Raw genomic sequence first — 27,231 nt, 5'->3', positions numbered from 1 at the left:
ATACCCCTCCTTTTCAGTTGGTTCAGCACAAGTATAAGCGAATAAGATCTTCGGTTTGATTACTAGAGTATGTTGATTTAGTCAGTGGGGTAGCTGCAGGGATGCTTGAATCAAAGCTTCTCGGCCTTTTGGCTAAGACCAGGTGTAGTATTGGCGTCCTGCACTTGGTTGAAGTCAATGAGGTTACACTGAGGCTTCATTTGAAGCAATTTTGTAAAGCGGCATCTGGGCCTTTTGGCTAAGATGCAAATGAGATCAAGCCTTGGAGAAGGTGCAATGCCTGCTCCAATCAGCTTGGATCATGTAGATCAAGCCCAAGACAGGAAGTGGTGAGCCTGTCTCGTGAGCTTGGATCGGGAATGTCTCACTTGTTGAGACTTTGAATTGAACTTTAGTTGGACTGAATTGGATTTTAAAAAAACTTGAATCAAAACCTTAACCTCTGGGTTAGACAAAGAGGAAAGCAAGAAATCAGGTAATGTCTGCTCACCCCAATCCCAACGAAAATGCATGACAAGGACACAATTGACTCCATTATTTGCTCTAGAAAAGAGAAAGTTTAAGGATGAAGGATGAATTAGAATTCTAACAGGACTAGAAAGGGTTGATGAAGGAAAGATGTTCCCAATGGCCGGGGTGTCCAGCCCTAGTCTGAAGACAAGGGGTAAACCTTTTAGAAACAAATGAGGAGAAATTTCTTCGCCCAGAGAGCGGTGAAATTCACCACCACCGTAAGTAGTTGAGCCAAAACATTTTATTTTTCAAGGAGTTAGATATAGCACTTGGGGTTAAGAAGATCAAAGGATATGGGGGGGGGGGGGGGGGGGGGGGGGGGGGGGTGGGTGGGATCATGCTATTCTGTTGGATGATCAGCCATGATCATAGTGAATAACAGAGCAGGCTCGAAGGGCCGAATGGCCTCCTCTTGCTCCTATTTTCTATATTTCTATGTAATGGCCTGCTTCAGTGCTGTACATTCCATGTACGCTATACTGTAGAGGTTCATGCATGACGATTGAGGTTTGTGTAGTTCTGAAGAGCTAACAGCACCCGCTTACCTGTAACCCAGCATGAATCATTATCCTACAGGGTCCTGATACAGGGGGAGAATATATATTCCTCTGTCAGCTTGGGTCAATTGGAAGCACTCGCCTATATACAGGTTGTGGATTTTGGATCCACACCAGGAATTAGAGCCACAATCACCAATGCCCCGGTGCAGTAATGCCGCCTTGTCAGAGGTGCCATCCTTTGGTTGAGATGCTAAACTAAGGTCTTGACCATCTTTTCCATTGGCTGGGCAGTAATGATGATGTGTCAGTATTCGGAGCAGGGGGCTTTCCCCAAGTATCGGTCAATATTCCTATTTTAACCAGTACTGACAAAATAAAGCAGATTAATGATCTTTTCACCTCAATCCTGCTTGCGGGCTGTGGCTTCTACATTTGTACACATAGCAGAGGATGCAAAGAGCTTGACTGTGTGAAGTGACGCAAGTTTGTCTGAGTTATTGTTTTGATTGTGCAGTGTCACGTTTAATTCCTACGACACAATAACAATGTTCTTGTTTTATTCGAAGGGCAAAGTCGGTTTCCTCCATGTCAGAGTTCCAACGTTTAATGGACAGTTCCCCATTCCTCCCTGAGAAACACTTATCCAGTGGCCCCGAGCTACAGATAGACATCGCCAAGGACGAGGCGACCCCACCATTGTCTCCAGATGACCTGAAGTACATCGAAGAGTTCAGCAGGAAAACCCGGGAGTACACCAACAGAGAGAAACCAACAGAGGCCTGGCCAGAAAGGACGGAGAGTGAGATAATGGTGAGCGGTGTACCCCTGGAACCTTTCCAGGCCACCCCTTGGTACCTCACAACCAGCGTCACCGTGACAACCAACACAACGAGCGGCCAAGATTACTCTCAAAAGCAGCTACAGAGGAGCAGCATGGCTCCGGATAAAATGGGAGTGCGACTCTACCACAGCCCGCCACTTATCCGCAGGTTTGACGGGTCGCCACATCCTAATAAAGATGGCACCAAAGTAGTTGATTCGGATTATGCCTTTCCCAAGATCAAATCCAATGGGAATGTGGTTGAGCCAAAGGGCGGGCCAGCTGACGTGTTTGGACGATGGCCGTGTGACATTGGCAAGCACCACAAAGACCTGCTGGAGGGGGGACACCGTCCCATGGAGCACCCAATCTGTAGTACCGTTGGCTTTGCTTCATCCCTGCATGACCTTAAAATATCTGGCAACATGAGTGACGACATGAAGGAAGTAGCGCATTCGGTCATAAGCCGAATACGTTCTAACTCAGTCGATCCCCAGTTCAAAGACATTGCGTGCCAGACTAATGGTATGACAAGTACCGGGACGCAGACCACCCAGACCATCAGTGTGGGTCTCCAGACAGAGTGTCTCCGGAGCATCAGCAGCAGCCCGCACAAGTGTTTGACACCAAAGGGAGGCTCCACTCCAGTATCGTCGCCCTCGCGAAGTTTGCGGAGCAAACAGGTGGCGCCCGGAGTTGAGAAGATGCAGGCGAAGTTTGAACGCGCGTGCTGTTCCCCAAAATATGGCTCGCCAAAGCTGCAAAGAAAAACGGCAATCAAACCTGATCAGCCCAAAGACCGAATCCTGCCCAGCAACCCACAGAAGGGATTCAACGAATCAGCCTGGGCAAGATCGACCACCACCCGAGACAGCCCAGTCCACACCACCATTAATGACGGCCTTTCCAGTTTGTTCAATATTATCGATCACACGCCGATAGTTTGTGACACTGTCCAGAGGTTGTCCAGGTCCCTAAGCCGGTCGAAGCCCTCAGAGCCCAGGTCAAATTATGTCTTGGTTCAGGAGTTTTTGAAGACTGTCCGAGGCAGATCGCCAAGTCCCGTCATGGTCATCGAATCGGAGGTGGAAGGAGACGGTGAGGATCCGGCTGCGAGGCAGGGACTGTCTCTTTCTCCTGGGTACACACTTCCTGAGAACCCTGCTGGGATCTTAAACAAACAACTCATTGAACAGGCCTTTAGTGAGGAACAAAGTCCAGCTAAGAGCAAGCAGAAACCTGCCAGCGATGATACAAAGACAGATGATGAAAATGGAGCATCCCCTGGCTCCCTTGAGGTAATTCTTCATCCATACCCTGTCTGAACTCTTACAGAGCGTGCGGTTTGTCGTGAAACCAAAACTTTAATCATGAAAAAACTCTCTATATTTCTGGGTGCTTTGCAGAGGAACTGTGGCTGCAAGCTGTTACAGGTGATGGGAAGCCATCCAATTCGGTGCCAGGGGTTTTATTTAAAACGTTACATTTAACTGAGTCCCAACACTATGAGTGTGAGGGATTGGGTTCACTGAGTTGTGGGCTGCTGATGAAGCTAGTTGTTGCCTTGTTCATGGGGGAACCATGAGTGTGTCCCGGGTTCCAAAGCTGACCCGGAATTTTAAGTGAGCCATAAGTGAGCCAAATGCCAAACAAAGCAAGCGGCTTTTCCACCTGCCGAACCAAAGTGTTGGCCAATAAAGTAAGAACAAAATTGTATCTTCTCCGGTCACCGTTTCCAAGGATTTTGATGACAATACGGTAACTTTGGAACCCATCCTGGAGTTGGTGTGCTCTGCGATGCAATTGCTATTTAATGGTGAATGCGGTTCATACCAAAATCCGTGGGGGAATCCACGAATTGGCTAAATTTGTAATTTCCATTTTGGATCTCACTTGAGTGCCCGCTTTATGCTGTGAGGCAGTGCTTTACGCAGTGTCCATACTGGGACTTCTTCGTTGTTATGCCACGTGGTGAGTGACACTGCCCTGGACTGAAAACCGTGCAGCTGTTGCTGAGGTTGGCACTGCCAGTTCTTCATCCCTGTTGCCATGCCCTTTATCTAGTAGCCCCACTGACACATCTCACTTTGGACTGAGCATGTGTCGATATACTTCATACTCTTTCTCCCTTCCTTTTGTGAAAGCCTCACTCTTACAGTGATAGATTTCCACTGGTGCTGTAGAACCATAGAAAAGTTATGGCGCAGGAAGGAGCCATTCAAACCATCATTCACTTCATTCCAAAGATGTGCACGTTAGGATTGGCAATCGTAAATTGTCCCTTAATAACCAAAGACGTGTAGGCTGGGAGGTTAGTGGGGTAAATACGTGGGGTTATGGGGATAGGGTGGGATACTCTGCCGGGACAGTCAGTGCAGACTCGATGGGCCGAATGGCTTCTTTCTGTACTGCAAGGATTCTATGGTTCAAATCAATGGTTCGATGGTATATTGGCCAGTGATTTAACCCTACAGGGCCTTACAGTGAAGCCCAATCCTATATACACCAATGGGTGTTTTCCAACAATGGTGACTGGATAGCGATTGGGACCCTGAATGATTTCCCCTGCAGGGCACGAGAGTCAAACTGATGCCAAGTGCATCACCGCCCAGGCTGGAGATCAGTTGCCTCAACGCTAACCAAAATCTAGACACAGGACCTCTGATCTTCAGCACCCAACTATTTACTGAGTAAAATCACTGAGCTGTCGGAGAGTCTTGGTGGGGGGAAGGTGAGGAGGGGGGGCGGGGGGAGGGGGGTGGAATGCAAACTTTATTTCTATTCTCAAACTTTTTTGGAAGCCGTAAAGGTAGGAGGGAAAGGTGCCAGAATTGGAGAACAGAAAGTGATTGCAAGAGAGTGAGAACAGCGAGGAACGAGGTGGTAAATCAGGCAGCTGCTAACGGGAGTTAAAATTAGCTCTTGAGCAAAACCGTGCAACTGAGATTTGGTCACATTATTCAGAGGAATAAGTTGTTCTTAAATTATTCTATCCCCCTGTGAAGAAGTGTTTTGGCATTCTGGTGCTGCTTTTGTTGTACGCTGTGTACCCCCAGAACGGAAAGAGAACAAGCCTCAAATTAGTCACCTGTAATCAGGGAACGTTTAGGATTTTGAAAGGAATTGATAAAGTGATCGAGAAAATTTTTTTCCGCTGGTTTGAGGAGTTCATGAAGAGGCGACTTAACCCCAGGATCAGAAGCAGGCCATTCAGGAGAGCAGTTAGAGAACATTTAACCACACAAGTTTTTTTTTAAGTTTATTGATTGGTGTCACAAGTAAGCTTACATTAACACTGCAATGAAGTTACTATGAAAATCCCCTAGTCGCCACACTCCGGCACCTGTTCGGGTACACTGAGGGAAAATTTAGCATGGCCAATGCTAACCAGCACATCTTTCGGACTCTGGGAAGAAACCGGAGCACTCGGAGGAAACCCACGCAGACACGGGGAGAATGTGCAAACTCCACACAGACAGTGACCCAAGCCAGGAATCGAACCAGATCCCTGGCGCTGTGAGGCAACAGTGCTAACCACTGTGCCACCGTGCCGCCCCAAAGGGTGGGAAAAGTATAAACTATCCTCTCACAAAAAACGATCGATGCTAGCCCCATTGGTGATTTTAAATCTCAACCTGGGATTACTAAATTTTTGTCAGCCAAGGTCTAAATGGGTGTGGATCAAGCTGAATAATGGAATCGGGTACAGATCAGCCATGATCTCTTTGAATGACAGAACAAGCTCGAGGGGCTGAATGGCCTACTTCTAATCCCATGTTCCTATGAGACTGATACCTCATTTACAATTCAATTCAAACTTTTTGCTGTAGTTTGGTTTGAAAACTCCAGAGCAAATCGAACAGTGTAAGCACCAACCCTCACCCTCCCATCTCCAGTGACATGCGAGCCAGTCCTCTGCCTGTAGGGTTACAGAATAAGCCAATGCTTGTTGTAACTCCACAAGCTAATATTTGGTATAACTGGAGCCACTGTCATAGCTAGCACAAAGGAAACTAATTGTGGTCCTCAGAGGTCAGACACCTCATTCCCAGGACATCAGTACAGGAGTTTCTCGGGGTTAGTGTCCTAGGCCCAGTGACCTTCCTTCCATCATAAGGTTCATTGGGGACTGCACAATGTTCAGCATCATTCATAACTCCTCAGGTACTGAAGAAAAACCTGGATAATATTCAGGCTCGGGCTGATGTGGTAATTAACATCCACGCCACACAACTGCCAGCAAATAATCATCACCAACAAGAGGGAATTCAACCATCTTCCCTTGATCCCCCATCACTGAATCCCCCATTATCAACATCCTGGGGTTATCATTGACCAGAAGCTGAACTGGAACAGCCCTATAAGTACTGTGGCTATAGGAGCAGGTCAGAGGCTGGGAATTCTATGGAAAGTAACTCACCTCCAGACTTCCCAAAGCCTGTCTACCATCTACAAGGCACAAGTCAGGAGTGTGACGGAACACTCCCCATTTGCCTGGATGGGCGCAGCTCCAACAACACTCAAGAAGTGTTCCCATCCAGGACAAAGCAGCCCAATTGATTGGCATCCATCCACCACCTTCAACATCCGTTCCCTACCACCACAACCGCCCCCCCACTCCCCCGGAACCCCACTCCATCATTGAAGCACGTTGGGAGCAGTATGTACCATCTACCAGATGAATCTGTCAAGGCTCCTTCAAAAGCATCTTTCCAACCTGCAAACCCTACCATTTAGAAGGACAAGAACAGAAGATCATAGAATCCCTACAGTACAGAAGGAAGCCATTCGGCCCATCAGTTCTACATTGACTTTCCAACAGAGCACCTTACCCTGGCCCCATCCCTGTAACCCCATGTATTTACCCCATTAGTCCCCCTAACCTACACATCTTGGTACACTAAGGGGCAATTTAGCATGGCCAATCCACCTAACCTGCACATTTTTGGACTGTGGGAGGAAACTGGAGCCCTTGGAGGAAACCCACGCAGACACGGGGGGAAAACATGCAAACTCCATGCAGACAGTGACCCCAGGCCAGAATTGAACCTGGATCCCTAGCGCTGTGAGACAGCAGTGCAAACCACTGTGCATGGGAACACCACTGCCTGTAAGTTTCCCTTTAAGTCACACACCATCCTGACTTGGAAATAAATCGCCATTCCTTCACTGTCGCTGGGTCAAAATCCTGGAACTCCCTCCTAACAGCACTGTGGGTGTACCTACACAACATGGACGGCAGTGGTCACAAAGGTGAAGGCTTGACCACCTTCTCAAGGGCAATTAGGGATGGGCAATAAATGCTGGCCTAGCCAGCGATGCCCACATCCCATGAAATAATTTTTAAAATCATCCCAATAAGCTTTATTCATTGCGGTGTAGTGACTATTTGAAAAATTGTGAAAATGCCAGACACTTATTCGGGGGGCACATAGAGAAGCTATTTTTAAAATATTAAATTAGAAACCACCATCAAAATGCCAGTGCAGCTTTAACTCTGCCAAACCACACCTTCATAAAGTGTTCTAAACGCACAGAACCCATGTCATTAGCTTTGGTCTGACACTAATGATCCAGAAAAAGAGAGAAAGACAAGAGGTCAGTTATCTTTGCAAGGGGAGGGACGAGGGGATCACTATCGCAAAGTTTAAGAGAGGCTTCCATTGCGAGATAGTCAAATAAATCCAACACAGAAAGGGATTGGAATTTGGAACTCGCCTCCACAAGGAATAGTAGATGCAAATTTCATAGATACAGAAAGCAAATTTAACACAAGTGGGAGAAAAGATGAGGAGTATAAGTTGAGGTTAGATGAAGAGGAGTAGAGGGAGGTATGTGTGTACCCTGAACAACGGTATGGACCAGTTGGGCCAAATGGACTATTTCTTGTCGTGAATCTTTCTATAGAAGATGCCAATGCACTCTGCCAGGCCAAGCCTCAGAGTCACTGCCTGAGTGGGCGGCATGATGGCACATGATGGCTACCTCACAGCTCTAGGGACTTGGGTTCGATTCCCGGCTCGGGTGACTGTGTGAAGTTTGCACATCCCCCCCATGTCTGCGTGGGCTTCCTCCGGGTGCTCCGGTTTCCTCCCACAGTCAAACGATACGCGGGTTAGGTTGATTGGCCGTGCTAAAGTGCGCCTTAGTGCTTGGGATGCGTAGGTTATAGGAATTAGCGGGGTAAATATGTGGGGTGACGGGGATAGGGCCTGGGTGGGATTGTTGTTGGTGCAGACTCGATGGGCTGAATGGCCTCCTTCTGCACTGTAGGGATTCTATGGTTTCTATGTCTCCGAGGCTGACTGCTCAGTCCGTTTTTATGGTGATCTTTTCCCCTGGGGGAGTCAGCGTTTGCCATGAGGTGGGTCCGTCTATTCTTCTGGTTGTCTCTGTCCTTTGATCTGCCAGCTTCCCCCTACAAGAAGAATGGAACTGCATTGTAGATGTGCCTTCGACAAGGCTTCTCCACATGAATGAGCCAGTTTACTGTAGTGGGCAGGATGACAGGTAAAAGCAGACAAATGAAGGACATACCTGAAAACAGGACAGGTTCCCCACTGGCTTCACCAGACGGCCATTAATCTCTGGACTGAGACATCTTGAACCAATTATTTTCTTACCAACAATGAAGACAGGAAAACCTTTGAAATGATTTGCATTACTATATTTGTAGATATACTTGTATATGTAATTATATATCAAATCAACATTCTTCAGCTGTTTCCTTTTGATTTATACTCGTTGGTATGTAATCTGTGGGTTTATATTACTTGTGGTTAGATCGATGCGAGCTGTTGTATGAACTCGGTGGTCTATGCACAGTGCACATATGTTGAGATCTTCCATTCTGTTTTGGTCTCGAGATCCACAGTAAATGGGTTAAACCTCATCGCATCTAAAGCAGCAGATCGGAGGCAATTTGGCCAGACCAGATGCTCCATTTGCCAATTGATTTTGGATTAGAGAACAATTAGCACCAGATGCCACGGAATTCTGAACGAGCTAAACCAAATTCCCATTTTGTAACCGGGTCACTGAGGAAAGTTTGCCAGCCCTGACATGTTGTACGAGTATCAGTTTCTTCCTCTATGACTGATCTATTTGGAGAGTGTCCTGCAATATTGCTACCCGTAACCTTCAAGAACCTGATCTGTTATCATTATCCCGGTTGGCAGCTGTGGGCTCAGCTGCACTCACTCCTGAGTCAGCAGGTTGTCAGTCCGAGTCCCACTCCAGGCACCTGAGCACAAAAATCACTTCAGTGCAGTTCTGAGGGAGTGCTGCAGAGTCAGGGGTATCATTTTTATTTTTGGATGGAGTCACAGCTGCCCTTTTAGTTGGATGTAAAAGATCCCATGGCACGATTCCAACCAAGAGCTGGGGAATTTCCCCCAGTGGCCTGGCCAATAGTTAATCCTCAATCAAGACCCCCCCCCCAATAAAACAGATTATCCGGTAATTATCACAGTTGCTGTTTATGGGGGCTGGCTGTGTGCAAATTGGCTGTTGCATTTCCTACATTACAGCGGTGACTACACGTTGATGGCGGGATTTTCCGGCTGTGCTCACACCAAAACCGGAAAATCCCACCTGAGGTCCACAGACTTTGCACGGTCCGCCCCCGCCCGTTACGATTCCTGAGGACAGGAAGATTCTGCCCTGAAAGTCCTTCATTGGCACTAAAATGTTTTTGGGAAGGTGCCACACAAAAATGCAAGTCTTTCTGTTCAATAACAACTGTGTCAATGTGTAACTTTTGCTCTTTATCTTGTCTTACTTATCTTCTCCTGTCTGTTCTGTCCAGAGCCAAACTCTCTTACTAACCACCCCCTGGGGACTCTAACCCTGCCTGCCTCACCGCTGTAAGTTTCTTGTTAACAACCGTAGCGACTTTTGAACTATCCGTTTCATAAATATTGGCGGAAAGATCTTCGGTTTTACTTTAAAAATGAGTTATCTGTGTTGTTACATTAAAACTGGATCTTACATTCTTTGATCAAGTTTATCATCATCAAACCTTCTCAGCTATGCAGTTTTAGAGGAATGAGATTCGAGTGGCTTTGACTTAAGTTGGGGGTGAAGAGAAAGTATAGATGGCGCAGTGTCTTACAACACTACCAGTTAAATCTCTGAAACCTGGAGTGTTCTTCTTTAAGCAATGGTGACTTGTCTTTCATTAAGCACATGAGGCATCTGCCGCCACATTATCGGAAGGTTGTGATTGCACTGGAGGGGGTGCAGAGGAGATTCACCAGGATGCTGCCTGGGATGGAGCATTTAAGTTATGAAGAGAGATTGGATAGGCTTGGGTTGTTTTCGTTGGAGCAGAGAAGACTGAGAGGTGATCTGATCAAGGTGGACAAGATTATGAGGGACATGGACAGAGTGGATAAGGAGCAGCTGTTCCCCTTAGTTTAAGGATCAGTCACAAGGAGACATAGCTTCAAGGTGAGGAGCAGGAGGTTTAGGAGGGATGTGAGGAAAAACTTTTATACCCAGAGGATGGTGATGGTCTGGAAGGGTGGTAGAGGCGGGTTGCCTCACATCCTTTTAAAAAGTACCTGGATGAACACTTGGCACATCATAACATTCAGGGCTATGGACCAAGTGCTGATAGATGGGATTAGGTTGGAGTTCAGGTGTTTCCAATGTGTCAGTGCGGACTTGAAGGGCCTCTTCTGCACTGTATGATTCTATGATTGTGTGATCTTCACACTAAACCTGGAGCATCTGAGTCGAAACATGTAGTTTCTCTGAAGTTAGCATGGACTAAGTATGTTCAGCATTGAAGGATATAGGTGTGGGTGTAGAAATATAACTATAGTGTAATATTCTAGTGCAATAAAAGAGGTGCTTTAATCGGCCTCAAAAATTCCATGAGCTCCATTCCATCAGCGGCATTGTTGCAGAGCGAGCCTGAAGGCTGCAAGATCCAGCAACCTCCGACCTTCACCCAGTTCCAGTGGCCCAGATCTGTACAGGTACCTCAGTGGTACCATATCATAGAAATCATAGAATCATAGAAACCCTACAGTGCAGAAGGAGGCCATTCGGCCCATCGAGTCTGCACCGACCACAATCCCACCCAGGCCCTACCCCCACATATTGTACCCACTAATCCCTCTAACCTACGCATCCCAGGACTCTAAGGGGCAATTTATTTTAACCTGGCCAATCCACCTAACCCGCACATCTTTGGACTCGATAGCTGAGAAAAGGTTTGGGCCTGTCATCGATCGGATTGTCAAGGCACGGTGGCACAGTGGTTAACTCTGCTGCCTCACAGAGCCAGGGACCTGGATTCAATTCTGGCCTCAGGTCACTGTCTGTGCGGAGTCTGCACGTTCTCCCTGTGTCTGCATGGGCTTCCTCCGGGTGCTCTAGTTTCTTCGCACAGTCCAAAGATGTGTGGGTTAAGTTGATTGGCTAAATTGCCCTTAGTGTCAGGGGAATTAGCAAGGTAAATGCATGGGGCTATGGGGATAGGACCTGGATAGGATTGTTGTCATTGCAGGCTCGATGGGCCGAATGGCCTCCTTCTGATGATTGTGTGATTCACTCCATGACCTCTGCATATCATTTACCTATGGCTTCTCATCTTCTGGAACCTTCACTGTTGCCTTAGTAGGGCTTAACCCAGCTCTCATTTGGCGTCAGTTCCTTTGAGGCCTACCAAGATTGTAATGGGCCAACCCCCAGCATTGCTTGGGGACTCATCCAGGCATGTCTCCTGGTTGTGGCAGGCGTACATGCCAGCTGAGGAAGTGTGTGTTTTCCTCCCTCTAACTGGGAACTTAGAGTGGGGCAGGTCCAGCAGAATTGCTTTCCACCGAACATTCTGGCTTTTCTGAAGATTGATCTGTTACAGTTGCATCCACAGTTGATGTTGTATTTTGCACCCTGAGGTGTAAGGGTTGCTGTTAATTGTTGGACCAATCTAGGCGACGGTGTGTTTCACACCTCACATGTCCCTACCCTGACCGCATAACAGAAACAGTGGCCTGCTCAGCTTTCCCCCTTCACTCTAGAGGAATGGGCAATCGTGAAAGATCTTTGATGCAAAGCCAGATGTTGCTGCTGAGAGAATGACTGAAGTGCGGTGATATCCAGTTGACAAAGTTTTGTTTGTAAAGATGCCTATACATTTGAAGCTTGGTATCACATTATTAGGGCAAATGGTACTGTACTGGTAATGCCACTAGATTACTTAGATTACAGAGGCCCAGACTAATGCCGTGGGGTCAAGAGTTCAAATCCGATCACGGCAGCTGGTGGAATTTAAAATTGAATGAATAAATCTGGATCTTAAAGCTAGTCTCAGTAATGATGACCATGAAACTATCACTGATTGTTGGAAAAACCCGTCTGGTTCAATAATGTCCTTTCGGGAAGGAAATCTGCCATCCTTACCTGGTGTGTTCTATAATGTGACACTTGTGAGACCAGCTATAAGCAATTCAACTCGCAATTTCAACAAGTCACCTTAGGAATATAGGAACAGGAGTAGGCCATTCAGCCCATCGAGCCTGCTTCACCATTCAATACAGTCATGGCTGATCAGACATTTCAATGCCTTTTACACACACTATTCCCATAACCTTTTAGCTATTGTTAATTGGAAATCTATCCATCTCTACCTTAAACAAGCTCAATGACTGAGCTTCCACAGGGTAGAGAATTCCAACGATTCACAAATTTCTCCTCCTAGAATCCCTACAGTGCAGAAGGAGGCCACCTACAATCCCACCCAGGCTCTATCTCCATAACTCCACGTATTTACCCTTCCAGTTCCCCTGACACTAAGGGGCAATTTAGCATGGCCAATCAACCTAACCCGCACATCTTTGGGAGGAAACCGGAGCACCCGGAGGAAACCCACACAGACACGGGGAGAATGTGCAAACTCTACACAGACAGTCACCCAAGGCCGGAATTGAACCCAGGTCCCTGGCACTGAGAGGCAGCAGTGCTAACCACTGTGCCACCGTGCTGCCCACCTCTTCTCGGTCCTAAGTGGCAATCCCCTTATTTTCTGGTTCCAGACTCCCAACCAATGGTTTAGCTCAGCTAAACAGGCTTCACCTCCAAAATCTTGTCCTTTCAGTCAGTCCCAGAAAGTACACAAAACACTCTCATAATGTCATTGAGTTTTTTGTGTATACACATTGACGTCATCAGAATGCCTCATGTTGAGAACCACAGGGAGCAGAAGAATTCAGGTATCGAAAGGGCAAGAATCATTCTTTTAACACTCCAATAACCCACAAAGATCCAAGAATTTTGCTGAAAATTGTTTAGGAAGGATTCTAAAGGCCTCTAACTAAAGGTCACGGCATATTTGGCCACTCATTTGCAATGCCATCTACCAGCCCACTTTAAATACAAGATAAAAGAAGGAATGCAGCATTCTTCAACTCAGAAGCTCTGAATAAGCACTAAAAGTAATAAGGAACTCCCATATCACAATATTGCTGCCAAGACCTTACCAGAACCCCTTCTTCAATGAACAGGACATTATTGAGAGATTAGGAAGAAAAACACGCAGAAATGATACCACTTTTCACTTTGGGTTTCATATTTCCATCCATTCTAATTGATAAACTGCAGCTGTTTAATCTTGCAAGAAAAATAAGTCTAAACATCATGATTATTTAGAATGTAATAAATCTTCTTAATTTTGGTGATTGTAAACAGCAAATTTAAAGGGACATGCCACCATCTTAAAATCTCTCATTTTTTGCATCCAAGCCATATGACAGGTGATACTACTTAAGTTCAAACTTATTGTCCCACAACTGTGGTTTGGTTTTATTCGTTCATGGGACATGGGTTTCCTGGCTGGCCAGCATTTATTGCCCATACCTAGTTGCCTGAGGGCAGTTGAAAGTCAACCACATTGCGGTGGGTCTGGAATCATGTTGTGGTCGGTGCAGACTCGATGGGCCGATTGGCCTCCTTCTGCACTGTAGGGATTCTATGATTCTATGAGTCACGTGTAGGCCAGACCAGGTAAAGACAGCAGATTTCCTTCCCTAAAGGACATTAGTGAACCCCACATGGGTTTTTGTGACAATCATTTTTCATGATTATCAGTAAATTCTTCATTGAATCTTAAAATTCTACAGTGCAGAAGGAGGCCATTCAGGCCATCGAGTCTGCACCGACCACAAACCCACCCAGGCCCTATCCCCACAACCCTATGCATTTACCCTTGCTAGTCCCCCTGACACTAAGAAGCAATTTAGCATGGCCAATCCACCTAACCCACACATCTTTGGACTATGGGAGGAAACCGGAGCACCCAGAGGAAACCCACACAGACATGGAGAGAATGTGCAAACTCCACACAGACAGTGACCCAAGTCGGGAATCAAACCCAGGTCCCTGGCGCAGTGCTAACCACTGTGCCACCCCCAAATTAATTCCAAATGTTTTTTATTGAAATCAAATTCCACCAGCTGCCGTGGCGGGATTCGAACACAGGTCCCCAGGACTTTAGCTGAGTTTCAGGATTAATAGTCTAGCGATAATACCACTGGGCCATCACCTCCCCCATGGTGGAGGGAGTAATGGCAATATGACCAAATTCTTAGCCAATTCTTCACCTGCTCAAACAAAAGGAGTTTACCGAGACACTTTGCATCTTATTGGCCAGCCTTTGTAAAGCAAAGTTCACCATATCACGTTGCGTTGGGAATGGAAAGTGTTGGTATTAAGTGTAATAGTGAGCCCGTGGCTCAGGTTACAGTTCAGCTGCAGTAAGTATTTAAATCAGTGCTACTACTGTGTGACGTGCCGCCTGCATTGCCAGATTGGAGTCTATTGGGGGATTTAAATTTTAAAAAGCAACCTCATTGTGGGTTCAATAAAGGGCAATTTCACGGACAAATTTAGGATCTTGGACACTGGCTTTCATTTGGAGTTTCACCCATTGACATTAGCCAACGGCCTGGAGGGGATAATGTTTGACGGGGGGGGGGGGGGGGGGCGGTGAGGAGCACTGAATCCAGAATGGCCCAACCTAGACCAGTTTAGATTTATGTCGCAAAAAATGTGAACTTGGCACATGTGATAGCTGAGTGCTGGGTTAGAATCCTGGAAATTTCAGGTTCGAATCACGCCCCCGTCAGTAAGGAAATTGAATTTGGAAAAAGCCTCTGTACAGCATCAACACAATAAAATCAGTCAATGTTTTAGGCGCCAGAGTGTGGTGACTAGAGGATTTTCACAGCAACTTCATTGCATTGTTAATGTAAACCTACTTGTGACACTAATAAATAAACTAAACTAAAGAAAACAGTTCAGACATTTGGAGAGTCAGTTGCACCCAAATGCTTATGAGAGACAGACATGTCGGTAGACCCTCTGCACACTGTTGTACAGTTTACCTTGCCCAATGATAAAAGCAAATTACTGCGGATGCTGGAATCTGAAACCACAACAGAAAAGGCAAAAGCACAGAAAGTTTGACAGCATCTGTGGAGAGAGAATAGAGCCAAGGTTTTGAGTCTGGATGACCCCTCGTCAGAGTTGAAGACAAGGAAAATCAGACGAGATTTGCCAACAAAAAGACATGCCAACATATAGCGGCAGGATGACTTCTTCTTGTCTATGCCGTTCCTATCAATTACAGCTCCCCCCACCGTCCGTCCCATCTCACCTCACTCTCACAGCATAAATCTTGACCTATTCTCCTTGTCTCCAGCTCTGACAAAGGGTCACCCAGACTCCAATCGTTGGCTCTATTCTCTCTCCACAGGTACTGTCAGACCTGCTGAGATTTTCCAGCATTTTTCTGCCCAGTGTTGTCTCCTGCTCTGTAATTGCGACTGACAGCTGCAAAAGCTTTTCTATTTTGTTCCAATCTTCACCCATGTGGTATGTTTCCAGCATTTTATCGATTTTTGTTTTCTTCACATGTTCTACATTTTGCACTTGCTTTATAACTTCATACGATATAGGAGCAGAATTAGGCCATTCGACCCATCGAGTCCGTTCCAACATTCGATCATGGTTGATATGCTCCTCATCCCCATTTTCCTGCCTTCTCCCCATAACCCTTCAACCCATTACCAATTAAAAATCTGTCTAACTCCTCCTTAAATTTACTCACTGTCCCAGCATCCACTGCACTTTGGGGTAACGAATTCCACAGATTCACAACCTCTTGGGAGAAGTAGTTTCTCCTCAATTCTGTTTTAAATTTGCTACCCCTTATCCTCAGACTATGACCTCTTGTCCTAGAATGTCCCACCAGAGGAAGCATCCGCACCACGTCTACTTTATCCATACCTTTACCATCTTGTATACCTCAATTTGACCTCCCCTCATTCTTCTAAATTCCAGAGAGTATAGGCCTAAACCGTTCAATCTCTCTTCATACGACAAACTCCTCATCTCTGCAATCAATCTAGTGAACCTCCTCTGAACTGCCTCCAATGCCACTACATCTTTCCTCAAATAAGGGGACCAAAACTGTGCACAATACTCCAGGGGCAGCCTCACCAATGCTTGGTCAGTTGCAACAATACTTCCTTACCTTTATATTCCATTCCTTTAGCTATAAATGTCAACATTCCATTCGCTTTCTTTATTATCTGCTGTACCTGCGTGCTAGTTTCCTGTGATTCATGAACGAGGACACCCAGATCCCTCTGCACCAGAGCAGCCCGAAGTCTCTCCCCATTTAGATAATAAGTCGCCTTCTCATTTTTCCGACCAAAATGCATGACCTCACACTTACCCACGTCAAACTTCATCTGCCATCTTATGGCTCACTCTCCTAACCTATCTATATCCATTTTAAGGGTTCTTATTTCCTCATTGCAACTTACTGTCCCGCCTAGTTTTGTCTCTTTAGAGATACATATCATTTTTTCACAGATATAAAGCAGACACTGATGATCAGTGCCCACGCACTCCCTGTTCTTTCCCTGTTCTTTCACTGAACTGGTATCTGGTATTTTCTGGTTAAGCCGTGCCGATCCTCGAAGGAGAAACTCTGCAGTCCACTGGGTGAATGCTGCCAAAAAACAGGTTTTTACAGGATGTGGGCATCACTGGCTAGGCTAGCATCTATTGCCCATCCCTAATTGCCCTTGAGAAGGTGGTGGTGAGCTGCCTTCTTGAACCGCTGCAGTCCATGTGGTGTAGGTACTCCCACAGTGCTGTTAAGGAGGGAATTCCAGCATTTTGACCCAGCGACTTTGAAGGAATGGCGATATATTTCCAAGACAGGATGGTGAGTGATTTGGAGGGGAACTTGCATTTGCTGCCCTTGGCCCAGATTAGGTTAAAGTCCAACAAGTTTATTTGGAATCACGAGCTTTTGGAGCGCTGCTCCTTCATCTCGTGAGTGGAGAGGTGTGTTTCACAAACAGGGCATATATAGACAGAGACACAATTGCAAGATAATGGTTGGAATGCGAGTCTTTTCGGATAATCAAGTCTTTACAGGTACAGACAGTGCGCTGTACCTGTCTGTACCTGCAGACGCACTGTCTGGTGTCATGGCTGGGGCTTATCTTGTCAATCTAGTTTAGGAATTATGGTTGAATGGTTCAACCATATGACTCATAACCAGCACCTACATTGGATTGGCTTAGAGTAAATCTCCGATTTACCTAGTTACCTTCTGTTGCAGTTATTATCATCTTGACCTGGCAATGCCGTAGTGGTACAGGATTGAAGGTGATGGGAAGGAGCTATTATATAAAGTGATTAGCTTCAGTTCACAATAAAGTTCATCCAGTCAATAGACGGATCTGCTGTCTGCGTTTATCCTGAAGCTAAATCCATTTTACCTCAAACACCTTTTGTGTGTTGTATATTTAGCATTTCATCCACACTCTCTCCGACATTGGTGAAGGGACAAGGGAGAACAGAGTCCTGACCAATAGGGCTTTTCCATTTTGTCATGTGACTTAAGCGCTCCATCGACAATGTGACTTAATGTCAGCCTTCGAACTGAATGTTACAAATAATAAATGATCAGGAACCACCACAAATGTTAAAACATTAGCAAGGACCCCTGCAAATAGTGACACGTTAAAAAGGACCCCCAGGAAATGTTGACACATTATCAGGGAGCCCCTGCGATAGTTATCGGGGGCTCTTGATAACATACTGTCAGGTGCATCTGCAAATATTGACACACATACCCCCCTCCCCATCCAGTCTGGAAAATCATGACATGCAATGACCATGATTTTCCAGCAGCATCGTGCTCGGGGCAGAATGCGTTAGAGCGGAGTGGGACCGGAGAATCACGGGTGAGTGGTTTAGCGCATTCGGTGCCAGCGGCACACCGGTATCTTCCCACCCACTGCTCCCGAACACAATCTGGTTCCCATCCAGTAAGGACCAGACCAGCATATTTAAATATACTGAGTCCATCTGAGGCTGGATCTTCCCCATTCCCAGGATTTTCCGATCCTCGGGCGCAGCGGGAACACGGCGAGAACCACTACTGGCCTCCACAAACGGACCCCAGGCATCATGGCCGTGGTGGGGGGGGTGGTGGCTCGAAGGCCATGGAAGCCCCCAGTGGTCGGGGACATTGCTGGAGATTGCCCATCTGGCAGTGCCAGCTTGGAAGTGCCAGCTGACGCCCTGGCACTGCCAAGTGGGCACGCCCAGGGTGCTGGGTGCAGGGAAAAAGGTGCTGAGGCATGAGGTGCGTGAAGCCTGAGGGGACTGGAGTATGAAGTGGGGGCTGTCATGAACTGGGGTATGAAGGATGGGGGGGTAATGGGGGGGGGGGGGGGGGGGCGCTCATGAAGAAGAGGATTCATGAATGGGGGGGTCATGAAGAGGGATCTATTGGGAGGTTTTTGATTTGATTTATTATTGTCACATGTATTAACATACAGTGAAAAGTATTGTTTCTTGCGCACTATACAGACAAAGCATACCGTTCATAGTGAAGGAAATGAGAGAGTGCAGAATGTAGTGTTACAGTCATAGCTAGGGTGTAGAGAAAGATCAACTATTACGTAGTACGAGGTAGGTCCAGTCAAAAGTCTGATGACAGCAGGGAAGAAGCTGTCCTTGAGTCAGTAGGTACGCATCCTCAAACTGTTGTATCTTTTTCCCGACGGAAGAAGGTGGAAGATAGTATATCCGGGGTGCGTGGGTTCCTTGATTATGCTGGCTGCTTTTCCAGGCAGCGGGAAGTGTAGACAGTGCCAATGGATGGGTTACTGATTTGCGTGATGGACTGGGCTTCATTCATGACCCTTTGTAGTGTATTGCGGTCTTGGGCAGAGCAGGAGCCATACCAAGCTGTGATACAATCAGAAAGAATGCTTCCTATGGTGCATCTGTAAAAGCTGGTGAGAGTTGTAGCTGACATGCCAAATTTCCTTAGCCTTCTGAGAAAGCAGAGGTGTTGGTGGGCTTTCTTAACTATAGTGTTGGTGTGGAAGGACCAGGACAGGTTGTTGGTGATCTGGGCACCTAGAAACTTGAAGCTGTCGACCATTTCCACTTCGTCCCCGTTGACTTTGACAGGGGCATGTCCTCCTTTACGCTTCCTGAAGTCGACGACAACCTCCTTCGTTTTGGTGACATTGAGGGAGAGATTATTGTTGCCGCACCAGTTCACCAGATTCTCTATCTCATTCCTGTACTCTGTCTCATCATTGTTTGAGATCTGACCCACTACAGTGGTGTCATCAGCAAACTTGAAAATCGAATTGGAGAGGAATTTGGCCGCAGTCATAGGTGTATAAGGAGTACAGTAGGGGGCTGAGAACACAGCCTTGTGGAGCACCGGTGTTGAGGATGGTCATGGAGGAGGTGTTGTTGACTATCCTTACTGATTGTGATCTGTGGGTTTGGAAGTTCAGGATCCAGTGACAGAGGGAGGAACCGAGCCCCAATCCATGGAGTTTGGAGATGGGTTTTGTAGGAATAATGGTGTTGAAGGCTGAGCTGCAGTCAATAAATAAGCGTGTGACATAGGTGTCTTTGTTATCTAGGTGTTTGAGAGTTGAGTGTAGGATGAGGGAGATGGCATCTGCCGTGGACCTGTTGCAGCGATAGGTGAACTGTAGCGAGTCCAGGCAATCTGGGAGGCCGGAATTGATTCGTGCCATGACCAACCTTTTGAAGCACTTCAAAAAATGGATGTCAGAGCCACCAGATGATAGTCATTAAGGCACGCTGCCTGGCTTTTCTTTGGTACTGGGATGATGGTCATCTTCTTGAAGCAGATAGGGACCCCCAGATTGATGCCAAGAGAGGTTAAAGATGTCTGCGAATACCTCCGCCAACTGTTCCATGCAGGATCTGAGTGCACGTCTGGGTACCCAATCCGGGCCAGTCCCTTTCCGTGGGTTGACCATTGAGAAAGCTGCTGTGACGTTTGCGATGATGACCTCGGATACAAGTTCGTCGGAGGTTTCCAGGGTGGAGGGCGTGCTCTCGCTGACCTCTTGGCTCAAACAGGCATAGAATGTGTTGAGCTCATCAGGGAGGGGTGCATTGGAACTAGCGATTTTACATGCCTTCATCTTGTAGCCTGTTATGTCTTGCAGACCTTGCCAAAGTCAGTGGGGGTCAGTGTGGCTAACCTGGAACGCTAGCTTGATCCGGTACTGTCTTTTGGCATCTTTGATGGATCTCCACAGATCATATCTGGATTTCTTGTATAGGTCAGGGTCATCTGACTTGAACGCCTCAGACCTGAACTTCAGCAAGCAGTGGTTATCCCTGTTCATCCATGGTTTCTAGTTGGGAAACACATGGATTTGCTTATTTGGCGCACAGTCTTCTACACACTTACTAATGAAGTCAGTTGCTGTAGTGGCGTACTCGTTCAGACTCGTCGCAGAGTTTTTAAACACTGACCAGTCCACTGACTCAAAGTAGCTCCAGAGGGGATCATCCGATTCCTCAGACCAACATTGCACAACTTTCTTTAATAGATTCTCCCGCTTCAGTTTTTGCTTGTAAGCTGGGAGCAGGAGCACAGCCTTGTGATCTGATTTGCCAAAGTGTGGGCGGACGATAGAGCACGAGGCATGTTTGATATTTGTGTAGCAGTGGTCCAGGATGTTTGGGCCTGGTGGAGCAGAAGACGTGTTGGTGATATCTTGGTAGGACGCTCTTGAGCTTGGTCTGATTGAAGTCCCCAACCATGATGAACAAGGCCTCGGGATGTTTCGTCTCAAGGTTATTTGTGGTGATGTATATTTCGTCCAGCACGGTCTTCACATCCGCGTGAGGTGGGATGTAAACTGCTGTCAGGATAACAGAGGTGAACTCCCACAGAAGGTAGTAGGGACAGCATTTTAGCGTCAGGTATTCTAGGCCCAGGGTGCAGAAACTAGCCAGTGTTGCTAAAATTCACTGGACTCCAAAATTCACTGGAATGTGAGGTAGTTCCCGCAGATTGGAAAACAGCAAATGTGATGCCACTGTTTAAAAAAGCAGGAAGACAAAAGGCGGGTAACTATAGGCCGGTTAGCTTAACTTCTGTAGTGGGAAAAATGCTTAAATCTATCATCAAGGAAGAAATAGCAAGATATCGGGATATAAGTTGTCCCGTTGGGAAGACGTAGCATGGGTTCATGAAGGGCAGGTTATGTTTGACTAATTCGGTGGAATTCTTTCTTAATTATTCATTTATCAAATGGGTCGGAATAAACATCTCAATTTGACACAGAACTGTGGACTTTGGCTACAAGAGCCATGAGGAGCTAGGAATCCTGCAGCGAAGAACTCACCTCCTGACTCCCAAAGCTTGTCCACCATCTGCAGAGCACAAGTCAGGAGTGTGATAGAATGCACTCCCCACTTGCCTGGATGGGTGCAGCTCCAACAACACTAAAGAATCTTGACACCATCCAGGACAAAGCAGCCCTCTTGATTGGTATCCTGTCCACAAACATTCAACCCCCTCCACCACTGACGCACAGTGGCAGCAGTGTGTACCATCTATAAGATGCACTGCAGGAACTCACCAATAATCCTTAGACAGCACCTTCCAAATTCACGATCATTTCCATCTCGAAGGACAAGGGCAGCAGACTCATGGGAACATCATAACCTGTAAGTTCCCCCCTAAGTCACTCACAATTTTGACTTGGAACTATATCACCGTTCGTTCACTGTTGCTGGGTCAAAATCCTGGAACTCCCTCCCTTACAGCACTGTGGGTGCACCTGCACACATGGACTGCAGCAGTTCAAGAAGGCAGCTCACCATCAAGGGGCAATTAGGGTAGGGCAGTAAATGCTGGCTTAGCCAGTGATGTCCACACCCTTTGAATGAATAAAAAGGAAATGTTGTGCGTCTTGGAGGGGAACTTACAGGTCATGGTGTTCCCATGCGCCTGCTCCCCTGTTCTTCATGGTGACAGAGATTGCAGATTTGGAAGGTGCTGTTGAAGGAGTGTTGGCGAGTTGCTCCAGTGAATCTCGTCGATGCTACACACTGGTCTCACTGTGCGCTAGCGGTGGAGGAAGAGAATGTTTCAGATGTTGGATGACATACCAATCAAGCACGTTTCTTAACTTCACAGAGTTTAGGCGTTCCAAAACAGAATGCCTCCCTTGGGAACAAACAAACAACCAACTCTGATGTCAACCAGTCGGATATTTTTCAGATTCCAAGTATTTTTACTTGTCTATTTGGACTTTGTCTCTCCTCTCATCCTGAAGGTGTTTACACTATCTGTGGTGTCTGCTCATGGAGTACCAACCCCAAATGACCATCTGTGAATGCGGATAGTGATTGTTGAGATGTGGTTCATAACATTTGCACGTCCATACTTTCCAGAAACCAATACTTTTAGGAAGAGCTAATTATCTAGTTGTCTTGTCGGTGCTTACTGTTCAGGAGAATGACTCCTCACACCATGGTCTTATGCAGATTACATCAGTAAAATTCAACCGTCCTCTATCCAGGATATTTTTCCATCCACCTACCATAGACTGTAGTTGAGACCAAAATGTTGTCTGATTTCAAGAAGAAATTAGATATAGCTCTTGGGGCTAAATGGATCAAGGGATATATGGGGTGCGGTGGGGGGGGGGGGGAGATCAGGATATTGAATTTGATAATCAGCCACGATCAAAATGAATGGTTGAGCAGGTAAAAGGGCTGAATGGCCTATTCCTGCTTCTAGTTTCTATGTTTCTGGAGAAAGAGAAGTTGAACATTGTGGCTGTCAGATCTCATGAGAATATATAAGTCCTCTGTTCTTCAGCCTTAGTTAAAAGGGACGTTCAATTATTGGATACCGGGAATGATTTGTCATGTAGGCAACTGGCACTCAATTTCTGTGAAAAACTGGGAGGGGATTGGATTAATTGTTAATGAAATTGTCTATGATCTATTACACTGACGTGGTTGTAAGGGTTGACCTGAATGCAATAAGTCAGATCGAGTGAGCATTTATCATTGAACCAGTTGAACTGAGACCAGATGTTCAATTCCATGATTTTGAAATCTGCTTCTTATCACAGTGCCAGAATAATTCCTCATTGCCATTCCAATCGTTTGTTTAATCACCTGGAACTGTTGACATCGTGAACCCAATTTTAACTCGGTGTTGGTGGAGGGTTTTGAGTGAGTTAAAATCTCACCCAATGGACCCGTTTATATCTGTGAAGTACAACTTAGATCAGGAGTAACAACCAGTGGTACACATAGTGTTCTTAGCGCATATGTCCTTATCTGAGGAAGGATGTTCTTGTCATGGAGGGAGTACAGCGAAGGTTTACCAGGCCGGGTTTTAGGGACCCGGGTTCGAATCCCTCCACGGCAGATGGTGGAATTTGAATTCAATTTTAAAAAACCTGGAATTAAGAATCTATTGATGACCATGAAACCATTGTCGAATATCGGGAAAAAACATCTGGTTCACTAATGTCCTTTAGAGAAGGAAATCTGCCATCCTTACCTGGTCTGGCCTGCATGTGATTCCAGAGCCACAGCAATGTGGTTGACTCTCAATTGCCCTCGGGCAACTAGGGATGGGAAATACATGCTGACCAGCCAGAGATGCCCGTGTCCCACGAATGCATTAAAAAAACATTGATTCCTGGGATGGCAGGTCTGTCATATGAAGAGAGACTAAATCGGCTGGGATTATATTCACTGGAGTTTAGAAGAGTGAGAGGGGATCTCATAGAAACTTATAAAATTCTAACAGGATTAGACAGAGTAGATTCAGAAAGAAAGTTCCTGATGGTGGGGGAGCCCAGAACTCGGGGTCATAGTTTGAGGATACGGGGTAAGCCTTTTAGGACTGAGGTGAGGAAAGATTTCTTCACCCAGAGAGTGGTGAATTACTTCCAGAGAAAGTAGTTGTGGCCAAAACGTGTGATTTCAAGAAGAAATTAGATATAGTATTTGAGGCTAAAGGGATATTTTGGATATAGAGGGATATGGGCCAAATGGGGGCAATTGGGACCAGTTTAGTGATAAATCCTGGGTGGCATGGACAAGTTGGACCGAAGGGCCTGTTTCCCTGCTGTAAACCTCTATGACTCTATGGATCAAGGAATGTGGGGGAAGAGGGGGGGATCAGGAGATTGATTTTGGTGATCAGCCATTATCAAAATGAATGGCGGAGCCTACTCCAGCTTCTCGTTTCTATGACAGACACTTCAGTGAGAATCTGTTGAAGGGGAAGAAACAGTTGATTTGAGCTGATGATAGACCTGATTGATAAGACTTCTGATTGTTTTTCCGCCATTGCAACGTTCTAATCTTGCCTTTTTTCTTCTGTTTCCCGGTTGTAAGGAGTTACCTTGGTCCTCAGTAGCTCCACCACTTGAACTCTGCTTCTCACGCCCTGCCAGGCCAGCCAACCAACGTCCACCGTCACGATGGGCTTCACGCTCCCCCTCTGCCTCCCGGTCGTCATCCTCTGGGGATTTAGCCTGTGCCGGGAAACCCAGGAGCAGTGAAGCACACACAACAGAGCCACACCACGACACAGAGCACAAGAGCATGTGATCCACGGGTCAGTAATAGAGAACACTGAAATTCACAAGTCACAGCAACTCTACAAAGCGGCCAGTCCTCGTCAGCAGCTGAAGTTCTAAGGATTCGACAGATCAGAAATGGAGAAGTAAATGTGTAACAGATCTATAAAACAAGGAGACATGTATACTGCAAATTGAGATTAGCCAGTGCCCATTGGCAGTGAGGATGGAGATTTATTTGATGGGAGAACGATTGTTTAGGAGTCTCTGTAGTTTTTTATTTAACCATTGTGGAGAGTAGACAGAGCTGTTTGAAATGTATGAAGTAGAGATTACAAAAGGCTCCCCTCTCCCTTTCTCCCACCATTTTCAAACGTTCAGGAAGAAGCCCAGTTAAGTTTTCAATCCATGTGATGTGTATTCAGTGTAGTGTTCCAGTTGGCTGGAAACCCAGTGGCTAACAGCGCTGAGGCCCCTTGCGGAGGTGGGGGACACGGATTTAACACTCACAGGGCTGCCCGTCAGCCAGACCTGCCATGGCAGTTGGGAGGGGGTTTACCCGTGTTTCTCAGGACAGACCATTAGCCACAGGATCACCACCAGTGAGGAAGGGGGAGAGACGGCGACCCACATGTGTTAATCCCGTTCACTCAACGTTGCGCCTTCCGTTTGGCTGAACCCTGAGCAGCAGTGGATGTAATGGTATCTGTGGAGATGTCTACAGCTTGGGTTGGCTTGCCACCCTTAAAGGTTGCATGGAGACAGTAGATCAAGTCAAGTGGCGGTGGGGCGAGGGGGGGAGGATTTTTTTTCCAATAAATGCAAAAAAAAGATTCAAGAATATTATCTACAATAAAATTTGTAACTATTATATCAACAAAGTCTTGTAAATCATTGCTTACATTAGTATCCACAGTGTTACCATACAGCGTTGCACACCTCAATATGACAGTCATAGTGTCCAGGTATTTGCCTGTGTAAAGTAGAGTCTATATGTGAGGAGGAAGAGAACGCAATCAGAATCCTGAGATGTTGAAGGGGTTGGAGTGGTCTCTCAGTAACTTGGGCTGCCTTTCTTTTACATTGCACTGTATTGTTTTTCATGTAAAATAGTCCTAATATTATTCTTTTATAAAAGCATTAATTTTATTCTACATTTGATGCCAGTGAGAATTTGTAAAAGTGCTTTATATCGATTGAAGCATTAGTTATATTGTTGCAAAGAGTCGACAGCGCACTCGGTGAAAGCGAGCTGCATCGTACATATGTAGGGACAAGAGAAAAAGAAGTTATATCGAATAGATTTTTTTATTTTCTTTTGCTAGAGCAAAAGGCAGAAAAAAAGAGGAGCGATACGGACAGTCTTAATAAGTTAGATGTATGATGGTACAATACTTGACTTGCATGCTATTGGGTCCATAGCACTTTAGTGCATGTATATAGCTACTGTACCCCAACATCACTCATAAATATGAGGAATAAAAAGATGATGAATCCACTGTAATGAAGTTGTGAGGTTAATCATGTACTGTATTTTAATTCTTGGTGTTTCTTGCATTAACTAGGGGAAAAAAAGCATTTTTAACTAAATTATTGTAACAGTTCGACTGTCTGTGTACAGCGTTGATAATTTTTGGAAAATATTGAGATATTGTTCAAACTGAATATTGTCATGGATGTCTTTAGGGTTCAGTGTAAGAGATAACTTACCCGTAAATAAAAAGTCCGAATTTCCAACATCTGATGTCGCCTTTCAAATTCATTTGGAGTGTAAGTGCGAGAGAACTTTTCATTGGTTCTTCATTGTGAGTGTGTGTGTGTGTGATTAAGCCTGCTAGCAACCTCAAATAATGGCTCAATTACACATTTGTGCAGTGAATTGGTAGAAGAATGTACACGTTTGAAAGACTAAAGTTATCTTAACTCCCAACTTTTCCATTCCATTTCAAGGCAAGGGGTTTCGGGAGGGAGTACAGCTACTCCAGTAGTGAAACTTCAGTTATGAGAATAGATTGGCGAGGTTAGAATCATAAAAACCCTACAGTACAGAAGGAAGCCATTCGGCCCATCGAGTCTGCACCGACAACAATCCCACCCAGGCCCTATCGCCAAAACCCCACATAGTTACCCTGCTAATCATAGAATCCCTACAGTGCAGAAGGAGGCTATTTGGCCCATCGAGTCTGCACCCACCACAATCCCACCCAAGCCTATTCCCATAACCTCATGCATTTACCCTAGCTAGTTCCCCTGACACTAAGGGGCAATTTAGCATGGCCAATCCACCTAACCTGCACATCTTTGGGACTGTGGGAGGAAACTGGAGCACCCGGAGCAAACCCACAAATACATGGGGAGAATGTGCAAACTCCACACAGACAATAACCCAAACCGGAAACCGAACCCAGGTCCTTGGGGCTGTGAGACAGCAGTGCCAACCACTGTACCACCATGC

General features: G+C 46.1%; 1 protein-coding gene across 2 annotated transcripts in view; it reads left to right on the top strand.

Annotated features, from left to right (window-relative positions):
- mtcl1 (microtubule crosslinking factor 1) overlaps window positions 1-26,514 on the top strand; it is a 233,074-nt gene extending 206,560 nt beyond the window's left edge. Inside the window, exons 13-14 of one of the 2 annotated variants that reach the window (XM_078215726.1) lie at window positions 1,580-3,131; window positions 24,592-26,514. In XM_078215726.1, the coding sequence (XP_078071852.1) occupies window positions 1,580-3,131; window positions 24,592-24,807 (1,768 nt within the window). In that variant the 3' untranslated portion in view covers window positions 24,808-26,514. Of the gene's footprint in view, window positions 1-1,579; window positions 3,132-9,640; window positions 9,700-24,591 lie in introns of those variants that run through there. The other variant, XM_078215727.1, reaches the window with a different exon arrangement.
- Window positions 26,515-27,231: the final 717 nt, after the last annotated feature.

This window comes from Mustelus asterias, chromosome 7 (assembly GCF_964213995.1).
Source record: "Mustelus asterias chromosome 7, sMusAst1.hap1.1, whole genome shotgun sequence".
Lineage (NCBI taxonomy): Eukaryota > Metazoa > Chordata > Chondrichthyes > Carcharhiniformes > Triakidae > Mustelus > Mustelus asterias.
This window is presented reverse-complemented; position numbering and strand designations above follow the sequence as displayed.